At 40.8% G+C, this 17087-nt stretch overlaps 1 protein-coding gene across 1 annotated transcript in view; it reads right to left on the reverse strand.

Moving 5' to 3' along the window:
• Positions 1 to 1031: 1031 nt before the first annotated feature.
• Positions 1032 to 17087, reverse strand: part of uchl5 (ubiquitin carboxyl-terminal hydrolase L5) — a 50183-nt gene continuing 34127 nt past the window's right edge. The window contains exons 9-11 of the mRNA XM_084336688.1: positions 11122 to 11235; positions 7574 to 7672; positions 1032 to 3682 (exon numbers count right to left, since the gene is read on the reverse strand). Of these exons, the coding sequence (XP_084192814.1) occupies positions 3638 to 3682; positions 7574 to 7672; positions 11122 to 11235 (258 nt within the window). The 3' untranslated portion in view covers positions 1032 to 3637. The remainder of the gene's footprint in view (positions 3683 to 7573; positions 7673 to 11121; positions 11236 to 17087) is intronic.

The following is a 17087-nucleotide window of genomic DNA, read 5'->3' on the forward strand; positions in this document are numbered from 1 at the left end:
CCAGCACATTTACATTTAGTCATTTATCTGACGCTTTTATCCAAAGCAATTTACAAGTTCTTTGAACTTCAGTGCTAGTCTTGAGTGCATAGTAGTGTAGACATATTAGCATAGTAGGTAGTAATATAGGCAAGGTATATTACTTAGTAGCAAAGTGCATAATAGTCAAATAAATTTTTTGTATGGTAGTATTTTTTTTTATTATGGTAGTATGTTTTTAGTAGGCCTAGTATTTTTTTTTTATTCTTCCTTTATTAATAATGCTGGGTTCATGATCAAGTGTCTCAGGTTCATTACAGGTGACTGTTACACCATCACTGATAACTGTCTCAGGTTCATTACAGGTGACTGTTACACCATCTCTGATAACTGTCAGGTTCATTACAGGTGACTGTTACACCATCACTGATAACTGTCTCAGGTTCATTACAGGTGACTGTAGTTACACCATCTCTGATAACTGTCTCAGGTTCATTACAGGTGACTGTTACACCATCTCTGATAACTGTCTCAGGTTCATTACAGGTGACTGTTACACCATTGCTGATAACTGTCTCAGGTTCATTACAGGTGACTGTTACACCATCACTGATAACTGTCTCAGGTTCATTACAGGTGACTGTTACACCATTGCTGATGATAACTGTCTCAGGTTCATTACAGGTGACAGTTACACCATCTCTAATAACTGTCTCAGGTTAATTACAGGTGACTGCTACAGTACGTCACAAAATGTACATTTTGTAGTCATTACGGCTAGGATTTTACAGCACAAAAAACAAGAGGGGAATAGGCATGAGCTTGTCAAATGCCAGGGCAGGAACAAAAGAAGGGAGCCTGGGCATAACCTTGGTGGCGCCGCTATAAAGGTTTAGTTTCAAACTAAATACACACCTAGGTTTACATAGGCGATCTGACTGAGGGGCTCAAATACAATTAAACATTTACAGGTCAACAGATATTTTTCAAGGATATTTGTTAATTTTATTTACATTTTCCAGGTTTTCCATGACTGGAAATCTAGTCTCTGAATTGCCAGTACGAGTGGGAACCCTGAACACAATCACTTTTGGGTGATAAAACCCCCAACCCCAAAAGACCAAGAAGGTTCACAAATCAAATCAAAGAAATCTACAGTGATTCCTGTTCAAACATCTAGACATTTTATTATGAAAATAAGACGGCACATTATTTTGAACACATCTTTCCTTCTATCATGCATTAGAGCTGATGGACAAACAGGTGGGGGAGGGGGTAGTTTCAGAGAGTCCTCTGCTCCTTCAGCGGTTCCTGGTGCTGCACGGTTTCCATGGTGAGGAAGAGCTGAAGGCGTTCTGTGACCATGAGCATGACATGGACAGCTAATGGAACTGTGTGCATGGGTACGAGCGCCTGTGTGTGCAGGACCGGGCTAGAATCAAAAAATACGCTCATTTACCGCATTTCAATAGAATATCGTGGGGGACGAAAACATGATATCGAGATACGCAATTCCGTTGTCTAAATTGATCATTGATCAAGCACATAATCACCTTTCATTTGTCACTAAAAGTCTTGGATTAAATATGGGAGGGAATGTAATTTGAAAATTGCATTTTGCATTGCGCTTTTGATTTTATGTCACCACACATTACCACACACTTTAATGAGATCAACTGGATTACATAATCTGTGATTTCACATATATATACATACGTGAGCAGATATTAAATATATATATCAATATATATACCACGGCTATTCAACTAGCGGCCCGCGGGCCGGATGATTCTGACCGGCCCGCAAAAGATTACATGATAATTTTTTTTTTACTTTTTTCTTTTAATGTCAACGTTCACGCGCACAATTGAGCCAAAAGTCACTCAATTAATGACAGATTTCATTGATAAATTGAGGGAAAACTTTGCAAGTCGATTTGATGAATTTGACATGCCCAGAGAATTAATGCATTTTGTGAGCAACCCATTTGAATGTAGCTATTTCCACAAAAGGACAAGAGTTCCTTGCATCACTTCACATTGATGAAGGTCTCCTGCAACTTGAAAGAATTGACATGCAAGCATCATCTGCTCTGAAGCAGGCACTTGAGAATGAATCCACCACAACATTTTGGATAAAGTGTATTCATGTCAACACATTCCCCAAAATAAAAACGCTGGCAATATCTGTGCTAACAATGTTTGGCTCAACATACACCTGTGAATCCAGTTTCTCTCACATGAATGCCATTAAAACAAGCAACCGTGCCTCCTTGACAAATGAGCATTTGCATCACTGTTTGCGGGTAGCCCTCACTTCCTATGAACCCTCTTTCTCTGCCATTGCCCAGTCAAAGAAGTGCAATCTCTCTCATTAGATGTGTGTATGTAGGCTAGGCCTGTCTGCCCCCCACCCCCGATGTTTGAGAGTTAAGAGTGGACAATAAGATGCTGTGATTTGCTGTTGTTGCACAGACATGAAGCACTTTTTCATAAGCTCAGCTGCACTATAAATGTGTTTTTTTGTTCAAGTGTTGATGTTAGAATGTTCAGATGCACATCATGCACTCGTTTGTTTTTTATTTTATTTTTATATTGAAATGTTGAAGGAGATGTTGCAGTTGTTGCACAGTCATAAATGAAGCACTTTTTGCAGGAGATGTTGCAGATGTGGCACATAAATGAAGCACTTTTTTTGAAAAGTATACTACTTTTGCAATGTAGTTAAATAAAAGTTGTGAAAATGTGGTTGAGTGTTGTGTCAAGTGTACATATATTCATAGCACGGGGAGGCGCCGTGGCAGTCCGGCCCCTGGCCCCTTGGGTTTCTGACAATATGGCCCCCTGAACAATTTAGTTGAATAGCCCTGATATATACCAATAGAGAATGGGTCTCATTCACCAACGGACTTACGACAAAAAGGGCTTTCTCTTAGGGCCATTTGAGACCTTTTCGGGCAAGACATGAATATAGACAATATATTATAATATAATATTAACTATATATGTGTTATACTTATTGGGATGGTCATGGTTGGTGAATCCCGAAATCTGCCCGAAAAGGTCTCAAATGGCCCTAAGAGAAAGCCCTTTTTGTCATAAGTCGTTAGTGAATGAGATCTTGTGGTGATTGTGACATGAATGTCTTCCGTACGGCCCGGCCCTGTGTGTATATGCGTGTTCTCATCGAGTGTCAGGGATCTCCGCTGGAATGTCGCGGCAGGGCACACGTCTCTGGGGAGGAGCTGCTGACCATTCGCCCTGTTTCACTTCGTCGCCACATTGGTCACAGTTTTGACGCACTGTTGAGGTACGGATGCAGACGTTCACTTCAACGTTAAAATATATATATATAATATATAAAAAAAAGACTTGACAACCGAAAATAAGTCAAAACGACAAGAACACAATATCGGAAATTACAAACCCACACGATTCCCCCGTGACTTTTCGCCCGCTGTGGTTTTCAAATACATGTGAAGTGAATTAAGTCGTCATCTGCTCGTTGAAATGCGTTCGTAGCGATCTTAGAAAAAAAGATGGCGGCGAGGTGAGTGAGGCGGATGGTAGGCAGTACAGATTGATTGGTTGGTTGTGAGGTGATGCGGCGTGCTCTGTCGGATCATTGTGGGGAGAAACCCAGTGTGCAAGGTCTGTGGTCACTTTGCCTCCTGCGCTTTTTTGGCACTCTGTTTCTCCTTTGCCTGGGAAGTTTAAGAACATAAAATTGTCATTAGTGATTGATACATAATTGAACACTTACACAAGAACCAGTCGGCTCTATCGTTCCATGAGCTAACGTTAGTAGCTACCTAGTGTTGGCTAAGTAGCTATCGTTCCGTGAGCTAACGTTAGTAGCTACCTAGTGTTGGCTCTATCGTTCCGTGAGCTAACGTTAGTAGCTACCTAGTGTTGGCTAAGTAGCTATCGTTCCGTGAGCTAATGTTAGTAGCTACCTAGTGTTGGCTCTATCGTTCCGTGAGCTAACGTTAGTAGCTACCTAGTGTTGGCTCTATCGTTCCGTGAGCTAACGTTAGTAGCTACCTAGTGTTGGCTCCATCGTTCCGTGAGCTAATGTTAGTAGCTACCTAGTGTTGGCTCTATCGTTCCGTGAGCTAACGTTAGTAGCTACCTAGTGTTGGCTCTATCGTTCCGTGAGCCAACGTTAGTAGCTACCTAGTGTTGGCTCTATCGTTCCGTGAGCTAACGTTAGTAGCTACCTAGTGTTGGCTCTATCGTTCCGTGAGCTAACGTTAGTAGCTACCTAGTGTTGGCTCTATCGTTCCGTGAGCTAACGTTAGTAGCTACCTAGTGTTGGCTCTATCGTTCCGTGAGCTAATGTTAGTAGCTACCTAGTGTTGGCTCTATCGTTCTGTGAGCTAACGTTAGTAGCTACCTAGTGTTGGCTCTATCGTTCCGTGAGCTAACGTTAGTAGCTACCTAGTGTTGGCTCTATCGTTCCGTGAGCTAACGTTAGTAGCTACCTAGTGTTGGCTCTATCGTTCCGTGAGCTAACGTTAGTAGCTACCTAGTGTTGGCTAAGTAGCTATCGTTAGTACCTAGTAGGGGTGGACGGTATGGTCTAAAATTTATATCACGGTATAATTTGAAGCATAGACGGTAACGGTATATATCACGGTATCATCGTTTTTGATAAAAAAAAATATTTTATATAATCTTTTTTTTTTTTTTTTTTATAAAATATATATATTATATAATTAGACTTGTACTTGTATTATCTGCGAGACATCGCCACCACGCAACAAGCTCCACTGTCTGTGTGTACTCTAGTAGCCTCCAGCTACGGCCAGGATTCTCCGGAGCTGCACCTGGACCTATACTCGAGTAGCCTCGAGCAGAGCTACGGCCAGGATTCTCCGGCGCTGCACCTGGACCCTATTGTATTGGTATAACGTTAGCAAGCCCTCAGCTCGAATACGCATCGAATCAGTGTTATAAGACATTGATATCAGGAGCTATCTGTAGCCGGATATATAACGTTAATACAACGCCTCAGTGAATTATTTAGTTCAATGGGACATTTCGTTTTGAACGGTGAACTAACTTGCGTTAACGTGAGCTAACAGGTAGCACACACGTCTCTAGTACTAGACTTTGTGGAGCGTTTGTTGATGTCAGGAGCTATCGGTAGCTGGCCGACTAGATACCGTTCGGTTAGACAATGCCCCATCATGTATTAAACTAAAAGTGAATACCGTAATTCCTCTAATAGTAACCGGGTCTCAAATACAAGCCGGGTCTCTATTAATGGCCGGGTGCGCTCTTGAGCTAAGCAATTATAAGCCGGCCTCCTAATACAAGCCGGGTTACTAATATACTGAGCTGCATACTGAGCTAGTTACTTGATTTCACTTTGAAAACGTTGAAATGACCAGTGACCACCTGTAATTGCACTGTTTACTATTGCATACAGTACTTGGTTTCAATAAATGAACCCAGTACATTTTACTGGGTTCAAACTGACACAAAATGTTGATTTATTCATTATGATCCGTTTGAAAATTTGAAATATAGGCCTCCCTCTTATACAGGCCTCCTCCTAATACAAGCCTGGTACCCGCTACAGTTGAAACAAATACAAGCCGGGGTTACTATTAGAGGAATTACGGTAGTTGACTGGGTCATTTTGTAACGGTAGCTAAGCTAACGTTAGCTCAGGAAGACGCCGCCGTCCTCCCGACAGCTCCCGTGTCCCGTCCCACTAGACTACTAGACCCGTGTTTACATGCGTGCGGTAGGGGGTGGCACGCCCACTGCGCGAAGCCTCCTAAATAACTTTTTCCAGTTCGCACATATCTATTATCTATGACTAATTCTATCTATTTTTAGGGGCAAATGCGAGTGAAATAGTCGCGCTGTGGTTACATGACGTCATTGCTATTTTAGAGCTGCACTACCGGTTACACGGTATAGTCAAAATCCATACCGTAGAGCAAATTCATACAGTTTATACCGTATACCGTTTATACTGTCCACCCCTAGTACCTAGCTACCGTTACTGTTTAAACAAAAATGTTAATAAATGAGAGCTTCCTCAAACAGCCATCTCTTTCCCGACAATCCCCCCTGTGCATGAACCCTTACATTATGGTAATTAACATTAAAACACCTGCGGCTTATAGTCCAGTGCGGCTTATATACATACACATCATTCAATTTAGCTGCTGCGGCTTATATTCATGTGCGGCTTATAGTGCAAACAGTACGGTACTCAACCTCTACCGTCTTTAACTATGAGTGAACACAACACTCTAACTTACCATCTTTAGATAATAAAGTACTCAACCTCGACTGTCTTTAACTATGAGTGAACACAACACTCGTAACTTACCATCTTTAGATAATAAAGTACTCAACCTCGACTGTCTTTAACTATGAGTGAACACAACACTCGTAACTTACCATCTTTAGATAATAAAGTACTCAACCTCGACTGTCTTTAACTATGAGTGAACACAACACTCGTAACTTACCATCTTTAGATAATAAAGTACTCAACCTCGACTGTCTTTAACTATGAGTGAACACAACACTCGTAACTTACCATCTTTAGATAATAAAGTACTTGACCTCTACTGTCTTTAACTATGAGTGAACACAACACTAACTATAGTTCTTCGTCTGAGGTACTCAATTAGTGATAGAGGATTGTAATATTAGCTTCAATCTTAGAAACTGCCTTTTGTAAACAAGAAGTTATAATTGATCATATAAATCTCATGCATGCAACATATTAACGTTGCCCTCTAGTGGATATCACACTGGAATTAATTAAATTAAATTTCATTTAAAAGAAGAAAAGAAAACTGGGTCTATGCCATATCTCAAGTAATTTTCCAACAGCATTACTTCTCAAAAATAATTTAACCCAATTGTTAATCTACACAGCTGGTAAAATTACAAAATATTCTCTACATAACTTCCACCACTTCTGCATGTAAGCCCTTCTCCAGGGCAGCTCCCAGGCTCTGGAACTCCCTCCCCCAAGCAATCAAGGACTCAAGAGGAAAACTGGATAAAGAATGGTAAATGGCTGCTTTTTTATATAGCGCTTTTATCCAAAGCGCTTTACAATTTTTGTTAATCACATTTTACCCATTGACTCACACATTCACACACCGATGGCAGAGGCAACCATGCAAGGTGCCAACCTGCTCATCTGGAGCAATTAGGGGTTAAGTGTTTTGCTCAAGGACACATCAACACGCTGCCCGGGAATCGAACCGGGAACCTCCGGATTGCCAGACGACTCCCGAGCCACTGAGAGCCACCCTAAGAAGCATCTTTTAAGGTAAATGCTGGTCATAGCTTCTAAAGGTTAATACTTTTTTGTTTTGTTTGTGTTGAGATAATGTCATATAAGTGTGAACTATAAATTAACTCAAACTATACCAAACCCCCCTCCCTCCCCAACAACCCCTTTCCCCATCCTTCCTTGTGTGTTTGTGTTATGCTTGTTTGTCGTTTCTCTCACTACCCCCGTCCCTTAGTGTACAGCTACTTTGAGCTCTAGAAAACCACTATATGAAGCCCATTTATTATTAATAGAATTCTTATTTTCCAAATAAATTCACCTTCTCCACCAAAGGTGTCAACTCCTGATATTCCGCCAGCGTCTTCAGTAGTTCCATGATGAAGGGTAGGTAGTTGTGCTTTCGTCGAATATTTTCAACCTAAGGGAGAAAAGATCAAAAGGATCTAAGATGCAGGATACTGGATACTTTGTTGGTGGCAATTATTTTGGTAAAGCGTGGTAGCCCAGTTCCAGTGCACAAAAAGCAACAACAAATAAATAAATAAAATAAACATATGGGCATCATTAACCATTACAACAGAAGAAAACAGCAGATGAATGTCAGAGTATGTAATGTGAAATATATATATATATATATATATAGTAGGGCTGCAACTAAATACTATTTTGGTAGTCGCCTAATCTGCCGATTATTTTTTCGATCAGTCGACAATCGAAAAACAATTATATAAAGAATAAAGAAAATATATATTTTTATTTTTTTGCACTACCTATCTCTGTGAAAGTGGCTTCTCAGCTCTGGTCCAGCTGAAGACAGAGCAGACGAACAGATTGGACATTGAGCATGACCTCAGAGTTGCTTTGAGACTCTTGTCAGGACCAAACAACATCCCCAGTTATCCCATTAGTTCCCCCAAACTTACTGTCGGTCTGTTATGTTAAGCTAAGAAGTCTTCAGCTGGCTGGACCAGAGCTGAGAAGCCACTTTCACAAAGATAGGTAGTGAAAAAAATAAAATAATAATAATATTAATTTTTTATAATCGACATCGTCGATTATGTCGACTAATCGTTGCAGCCCTAATATATAGTATCTACAGAAATTATAGAATGAAAACATATTGTGCTTCAACAATATAGAACCCTTTCTATGAATTTGTCAGATCATCATTGCATCCAATTGCAACTGAAAGAACATTTGACCTCATTCACCAACATTGTCTTAAGATTTCTCTTACAACAACCTCCTTGGAAGGTCGTAAGAGAAAGCAGACTACAATTACCCCCGGATTCACCAACGTGTGGAGAGGTTGTCTTAACTTGCCAAATGATCACAGCTGCGAACCCCTGAGCGTCACTCATTCACAAACTGGAATGCGGGTTCTCGTATAATCATTTGAATACAGACACGCCTCTCCAGCTCATTATACTACGAGGGCCGTGTGCAAAACAAGGGTCAGCATTGCCCCGTATTCAACAGGTAGCGCTTTGCGACGGATCAGAATTAGATTTGATTCAAATGTATTGTCATCATAGCTTTCGGACCCCAGGAAGAATAGTATTTCACCCATGGGTGTAGACTAATGGGGATCGATATAATAAACAAATAAACAAACAAATAGTGGAATAGACTGTATTAACACTATGGCGACCGGCGGGGCTCTGCGATTTAGGCCTCAGAGGACAGCGGATTGTAAACAAACCAATGTACTTTCTAAGAGCTTTATATATCATTTATAGTATTGCTATCTGTCCATTCTCATTGTCACTTGAGTGCATAAACCATGCCTTCATAATGGCTTAAAGAAAATAAAAATCCATCGGTTGGTTGTCATTTTATAGCGTCGTGAATATAAGGTTTATCGCGCTTTTAGTCTAGGCTTTTCTGCAGGAAGCTAGATAATAGGCTAAACGTTGGCGCCGTTATATCAAACGCCATTTCTGCTGTATATATACGAATGAAATAAAACAAACTGCGTAGCATCCGGACTATTACAGAGCATCTATGGATGAAATGGGGGCGGCAGGGAACGCCGATTACTATTATTGATCAGCAATATAGTGTGCGTTCAATATAGCATTTTCATTGACCGATCACGTTACGTTATAAAACAATGTCCAATCCAGCTGTAATTTGGGGTAATATTATCCTACCGTCAGGCCATGTGATCGCCGGCAGCATTTCCTCACCAGTCATCGGATTCTGGTAGATTGATATGCACATTGGCTAATCATAAATCCCATTATTCCACGCTGAAAAAAACGCTCGCCAAGCTGATCTTTTAATAATTTAGTTTTTTGTAATAGTGATTGTTTTTGTGTGTTTTTTTGTGTGTGGACCCCAGGAAGACTAGCTGGTTGCTATCGCACCAGCTAATGGGGATCCCTAATAAAATAAAATCAAATCAAAATGATCCAAGATGGAGGATGTTCGGCTGGGATCAAGGAACTATGATCCGCCCACAGAACTGTACTTGAATTTTTTTTTAAATTCACAATGATACTGCAGTGGAGCGATGGCGCCCCTAAGCGGGTCTGGCCGGTACTGCATGTTTCGAAAATCAAATATGTGAAAATATGCTGGTAGTGGATCGGGTACCTAAGAAGCGTTATAAATATGGAATAAAACAATAACAACTCGTCACGTATATATACTCGTGGCTCTGATCCACAGCGCTCTTTTTCGAAACACGTATATACTCGTTCTCGGACGGCATAGTGTTAATATTCCATATTTATACCGTCTTGTTTCGCGCTCCTGGCCACCTGCCTCAGCTCGCATACACACACACACACGCTCGTACTGATAGTCTACGTGCGTAATTCGTTGCACGTATAGTGTGCGCTGAGGCAGGTGGCCAGGAGCACGAAACAAGACGGTATAAATATGGAATATTAATACAGTCTATTCCACTATAGTGTGCTGTATGATGACAATGCGCTGCGTACAGTACACCAGCGGTGCCATGCTTATTCTTTGACACCCTTGTTTGAGTATTATTGAAGTGATGTGTTTTGTTCTTGAGAGAAATTGTAAACTGTATCCAATAGTGACAAAATCAAGTAAGTCAAAATCATGCTTATTCATCCTACATCCCTGCAATTAATCGCTGTCGGACTTGGACATCATGTCTGTTGTCCGGGGAAGATGAGCAGTGGAATGTTTATCCACTGGCTCTTACAATGTATACAATAAGCAATGTCCAAAAAATTAAATAAAACCAACAATAAATAACAATATTTATCAGATTTATTTAGTTATTTATTCACCGTCATTTGCAGTGTTTGTGTAGTGCTATTATTTATCACAATGCATCGTTGAGGCATGACTGTAAATGCAAAACAAAATGTTTTATCATACAAATAATGTCCGATTTATTATTATGATTATTTTATTCCAAGGATGTCTGTAGAGTTGACATGAACGCAATCATCATGATTCCTCCCAAATAAAGCCCTCAAGAACACGGCGCACACCAGTCTGTCCGACTTACGACTGCTCTTCGTTCTCTTAGTTAAGACCAAATTGAGGAGAAGGCACCGTTCGTGAATCCCAAAATCTGCCCAAAACTGGAGCTAGGACAACATTTTGTCTGATATTTTGTCTTAAGTCCGTTGGTGAATGAGACCCATTGATTGTGTATGATCGGTTAGACTGTATATTATAACTGACAGAAGTAAGGCATTATCAAAATGTGTCAAATTAAAGCAGAAATGCTTCTCCTAAAAATGTGAGTGTGTGTCATACTGTCAATCCTTTTAACCACCATTACAATGTATTATTGTACAGCTCGGATTCTGTCATTTAGGGAAAAGACATTATGTTGACGTACATCTTTTTCACAACGGCTCTCGAAGACAGACCCACCTTATATCTTTTGAGTTTCAGATTTTCCTCATCGATTAGGAGTTGGTACTTAGCGATCTCTGACTGGATGGAACTGAGAAGGGTGCTGTTCTGGTCTGTATCCATTGGTTCATCCTGGAAAGAGAAAATATTATAAGAAGCTGAGGATTTAGACGAAACTATACGAAAACTCATTCCTACCCTTTGGGGTGAAGTTGTTTGTTACAAAGATTTTGGTTGCGAGGCGGTTAGGTGGCCGAGCGGAGATTGCGTTCGTCACCAGCCCCGGAGCTGTGAGCTCGATTCGCCTGTTCGAATCCAACTCACAGCTCCGGGGTTGTCACCAGCTTGGCTGGCCGTCTGCACTGATACAATTGGCTGTATCAGAGGGTGGGAGAAGCTGGCGGGGTGGGTCCGGGTCGTTGTAAACAGCGACTCCTACAGTTCGGTCGGGGCGCCTGCTAAGCGCGGATTGGACGTGAGGGGGATAGTGTGGTCCTCCCACACGCTACGCCCTCTCAATGAGAATCCGCGCTGCCAGGTGAAAAGAAGCGGTGATTGGCTGGACGTGTGTCGGAGGAAGCACGTGGTAGCCTCCACTCTCCCAGATGATCTGACTGTGGGGGGTAAGTGCGCAGCGATCAGGAAGGGACTGGGAATTGGCATACGACGGGATGGGAGAAAATCGGAGGAAAATGGAGGGGGAAAAGGACCAAAAAAATTAAAAAATAAAAATAAAGATTTTGGTTGCAATATAAGTATTAACTTATTGGGGGTAGGGCTGGGCGATATGGCCTAAATATGATATCACGATATATTCTGACCTTTCGGCGATACACGATACACATCACAATGTTTTTCTTTTTCCCCCCAAACAATTCATTATGAGGCTTACCAAGACAGTATTTGAGTTTGCAAGCTAACATTAAAGACAAAATAAAATACCCATGCATTTAGCATTTTTATATTATATATTAGATTTAGATTATTGGATTATTAGATTATATATTGCATATATTTAGCAATCTAAGCATATGATTTAGATATGAAATATGATGAATTGAAAATGGGGGACCCTGATGTAAACAAGACAAAAGTCTTTCTCTGGTCTGCATCCCCTTAACAATTGTATGTATTGAGCTGTACTGTACCCATTCTGCAATATGTTAATAAAGTTTTAAATCAATCAATCAATCAATCAATCAATCAATAGCATTTTAGCATTTTTATGAAACTACTGTATATTTGTATGTCTCTAAATGTTTTGATGAATTGAAAATGGAGGACCCTTATGTAAAAAAGCCGAAAGTCTTTTTCTGGTCTTCATCCTCCAGTCCACTGTTGTTGTATTGAGCTGTACTGTATTGTACCCATCCTGCAATCTGTTAATAAAGTACTCATTCATTCATTCATTCAGACGGCAAACAGAATAATTTTGATTGACAGTCGAGTCTGCCAATTACGTCACACCGCTTGCACCCGCCCTGCTGTTCTTAGCACCAATCGGCAAGCGCGTATTCATGTTTTACTTCCGCTTTTGTCCGCCATTGATTTTGACGAGAACTCAATAACATCAACAACGTTAGCTCCCCGCCGCCGACGTTTAGCTCCGCAGGATGACTAAACGAGGCATAATGATTTTACTGCAACGAATGTTATAATAAAAGCCTTTCCATACATCTGTCTGATTGAAAACTTTATTAACAGACCGCAGAATGGGCACAACTTACGCAGCATGGGCTGAGATATGAACCGAGTAATGCTTGCTATCTATCTAGGTTGCTATGTTCGGGTAAATACGCTGATGTTATTGAACGTGTAACTATATAACGTTAATGCCACAAAACGAATGCATTTGTTAATCATAAGTAGTAACTTTGATGCAGTAGTGTGTGTGTGGGGCGGCGTTGTTGTTCAAAAGTTTTAACGCGTGGACCAGATTGACGCGACACAATCCTCTTGGGCAAAACATCACGATATCCACGATACGTTTAAAAAGTGTATCGTTAATGAACTGTACCCGATATTTATAATATAGTCATATCGCCCAGCCCTAATTGGGGGCCAACAGCGCCCTCTGCTGATGGCCCTTCAATGCCAGTGCTTTATCCAATGTAGGATAGGACTTATTTGCGAGTGCTTAAAATATATAAAATATAATAGCAATAGATCTAAATAACACAGTGATCGTCAATGAGTTGCTTCCAGTCAACATGCACAAAACAGATAATCTTTTCATACATACATTTCCGTTTTATACCTTAACACTATGATCGCCGGGAACGAGTTTTCACGTCATTCCGAGCCATGCTCATTCTGCCGAAGACGCCGTAACTCGTCTTTGATGTCAATATTTCAAAAATCTGTCATCGAAATCATATTTCCTTTCCGGAGCCCTGAGACACAGTGCAAAGCTCCACTCAACTCTCTAGCGGTTCAAGAGCGCCATCTGGTGGCCGATCGGCAGATCGCCAGCCGGAAATTAACCTTTGAACCGGTAGTGCTCATCCATATGTGGTCCGGCCACTCGCTATCGTTAGAGAGACTCCGTATTGACACAGTGAACATCGATCGGTGAAAATAACTCGAAAAAACAACATGATTTGGACGTATATACTATTATACAACCTGGAAATGGATCGGGCATTTCTCCATCCCATAATAGAAAAAAATCTGTTCCACGCTCATCTGCCAGCGGCGCGAGGAAGCCACGGTGAGTTTCAACGTTATTTTCTAACGTCTTCTATACTAACTGATCTGATGAACATATGACCCACTCTGGATGAATCATCTAACGCTGCCCACGGAATTATAAACGATCCCCCGCCCATCCGGTCATCATCAGATGATACGTAGAAACTTCTAGAAGTACGTCCAATTGAAATTTTTGATCTCGCACAGATTCCTACCAAACTGTATTTCATCATCAATATAATGCATTTGGGGCTATAAATCACGTTCTGGAGAAAGCTGCAGAAAGAGATGAAAACATACTTATACTTTAGACCATATTTTACTATGAATATGTGAATGAAAAAGTTTAACGTTGCTACACAATGAACAATACATATAGGACCTTGAATGGGCCCTAATAATGGCAATTTAGCAATAGAATTTAAAAAGTTATAGCCCTGCAAAGAAGGGGAACTTTTCCATAGACAAATAGAGCTGGCAAGGGATGGTATATCATGAATTTAGCCTTAGGCAATCAAAGTGTTAACATGCTCGCTCTGGTGACTGGCTTACACTTAAGGTTCCCAGAGTTTGCACTGAATTGGAAAAGTCTACTTTTAGCTTCTGTGCCCCCCCGACACGTGGAATGTTTTGCAAAGCGCCTTAAAACTCTTGGTCAGTATCCATTCATTGGTCAGTTTAAATCTATAATGGCCAACCATTTCACCTCAGTCTGTAGTTGTTTTGATTTATTTGAATTGTTTAACTCTCATTCGTTCTAGACATACTTCTGGTATCACGAGAAGGCTAAGCTGGTCTCACCATGAGGTCAGAGCAGCGAAAGTGAGTAAGTGTGTTGGAAGCATCGTGGTCTCAATTCGCTCTGTACACTCTCCAGAACTTGATTAATTAATAGGATAAATGAAATAAACAAAGTAGCAGAGTTCAATTGCCATGTTTACCAGATTCTAGCTACACAAGCCAGCTGGAATATACCTCATATTTCATGTATTGAGAGGTTTCTATGCAAGCTATATAATACATACATTATTACATAACAGCGAACCCTGTTTTAAATATTTGAGAGGATTTTCAAATGGACATTCCTTTTGTTTCATATCAGTGTGTATCTTCTATGTCTCATCTTATATCTATTGAGAGGAAAAATAGCCTACAGTTGGTGAAGTAAAGACACTTTGTGCAACAGTCATGCTTTATTATCAGAAAATGCCTCTCTGTGGCTTTGTATCCTTTACGCTTAACACATTGTGTGCCGGCCGGATATGACGAATTATCGCTTGGAATGCCAGCACGTTAATCAATGGGAGGATGAGCACATTTGCGAGCGATTAAACGATATCTTAAATTATGGCTATGGGTCTAATACACCCGTCGCTTATCAATGACTTGCTTGCAGTCAACATGTACGAAACAGATTGTTTTTTCATCAGTACATTTCCGTTTTATACCGTTTTGAATACGAGTATAGTTTTGGAGATTTCTAAAAAGAAAAAAAGATTCTGCGATAATAGCCATTTACTGGAATACACAAAACACGTTGTCATTTTCCGGCTGATTTATGAATAGTTTTCAAATAAACGCTAGATTATCGAGTATTTGTGTTCTTATGCACGATACAAAAGCGTGCTGAAAAATTATTTATTCGTGCCGCGCTCAGCGCCTAACGCCACACACACACGTTGTGAAAACTGTGAAAAAAAACTGATTAACCCAAAACTGGTAACATAGAGTCCTTACCTCAGATCAGATGTTCTGCAAAAAGTTTAATCCAATTCCTGATCGCCATTCCAAAAATCGATCGCGTTTATTGATCCAACTCCTAAACAGATAATCGACGCTGCTTCCAGTCCCCTCAATGAATGCACTAGTATCAGGTTGCATGCCCCAGAAGTTCTTTTTTCTGATGCAAGTCCCATCGACTCCAATCCAATGATGTGCAATACCATCCGGGAGACGATAGGGGGCGGTATTTGCCCTTTTCGAGCTCAGAGCCTTTCCCAATGATAACGTCAGGCTGGATGGATGAAAAATGTATGGATATCGCCAATAAAAGAAATAACGATTAAATAACGAGAAAACTCGTTATTGGCAACCAATTGGCAACCAATTGGCGAGTTAGGAGGAGAAATCTCGTTGTTGGCAACCAAAGTGTTAACACATTGTGCACCAAAAACGTGATAATTCGTTATTGCCCGCCATGCGTTGTGCGCCAACAAGGAATAAATTCGTTTTTGGGATCAATATTTAATTTTTTCGCCATGGCATTCATAATTCATCCAGCCTCCCTCCGGGACTGCAGCTGGACCCTGTCTGATATTGCAACGCCTCAATACCGCCGCCTGGTGGATGTCGGGCGAGTTACACTCCAAGCCAAACCGGAAGTGGCGCTCGGTGCATCGAGGAAATTCCTCCGGCAGTAATATATTGTAACATGGATCTAGATACACACTCGAGTGCATGGGATCGCTTTCGAAACGCAATAATCAATATGATTGGCGTTTATTGCGTCATACAAACGGGAAATGGATCTAGCAGATCGACGTCAAATAATTGGAATATTTTTCCTCCAGTCTCATCAGCGAACGGTAAGAGGAATATAACGTTATTTTCAGCCCGATTGTTTATTCATTTCACAGCAATCCATCTAATCAACATATCAACTGATACTAAATAAAGCCGTTACGGACGATCAAGGAATTATAAATGACCCCCCCTTCCCCTTTCCTTCATGCATGATGAAGCATAATGTATACCGATCATAACAATTTGAATTTTTTAATATAGCGAAAGAATCGATAATCTATCATATGCGTGAGCCTATAACTCGCGTTTTAGGAATTACTGCAGAAAACCTTAAAAACATACTTATATTCTCGACGGTACTAACACAACAATGTATGAATGAAAAAATATAACGTTCCCACATCCGGAACGATAGATACCCGATGTTGAATGGGCCATAGTAATGTCGATATAGCTATAATATTAAAAAAGTTATAGCCCTGCAAAGAAGGTAAACATCTGCATAGGGTCACAGCACTGGCAGACTGGGCTTAACACTTTGAGTGCCACTCACGGCTTTTCTCGGGTTTACGCCCCGACCGTTGAATGCTACGGTCACGAGTATTCTCTGGTATTTTTTTTGCGATCTGAAATCATATTGCATCACGCGAGCCTACCGTTGGAGATCCAGGGACCGCCGGCGCTCAGATGTGAAAAAAGCACCCCCTATCGTCTCCCAGATGGTAAATCACCCTTTTGGAATGGACTCAATGAAAGTGAATGGGAGAACG

This window comes from Notolepis coatsorum (assembly GCF_963971535.1).
Source record: "Notolepis coatsorum genome assembly, chromosome: 2".
NCBI lineage: Eukaryota > Metazoa > Chordata > Actinopteri > Aulopiformes > Paralepididae > Notolepis > Notolepis coatsorum.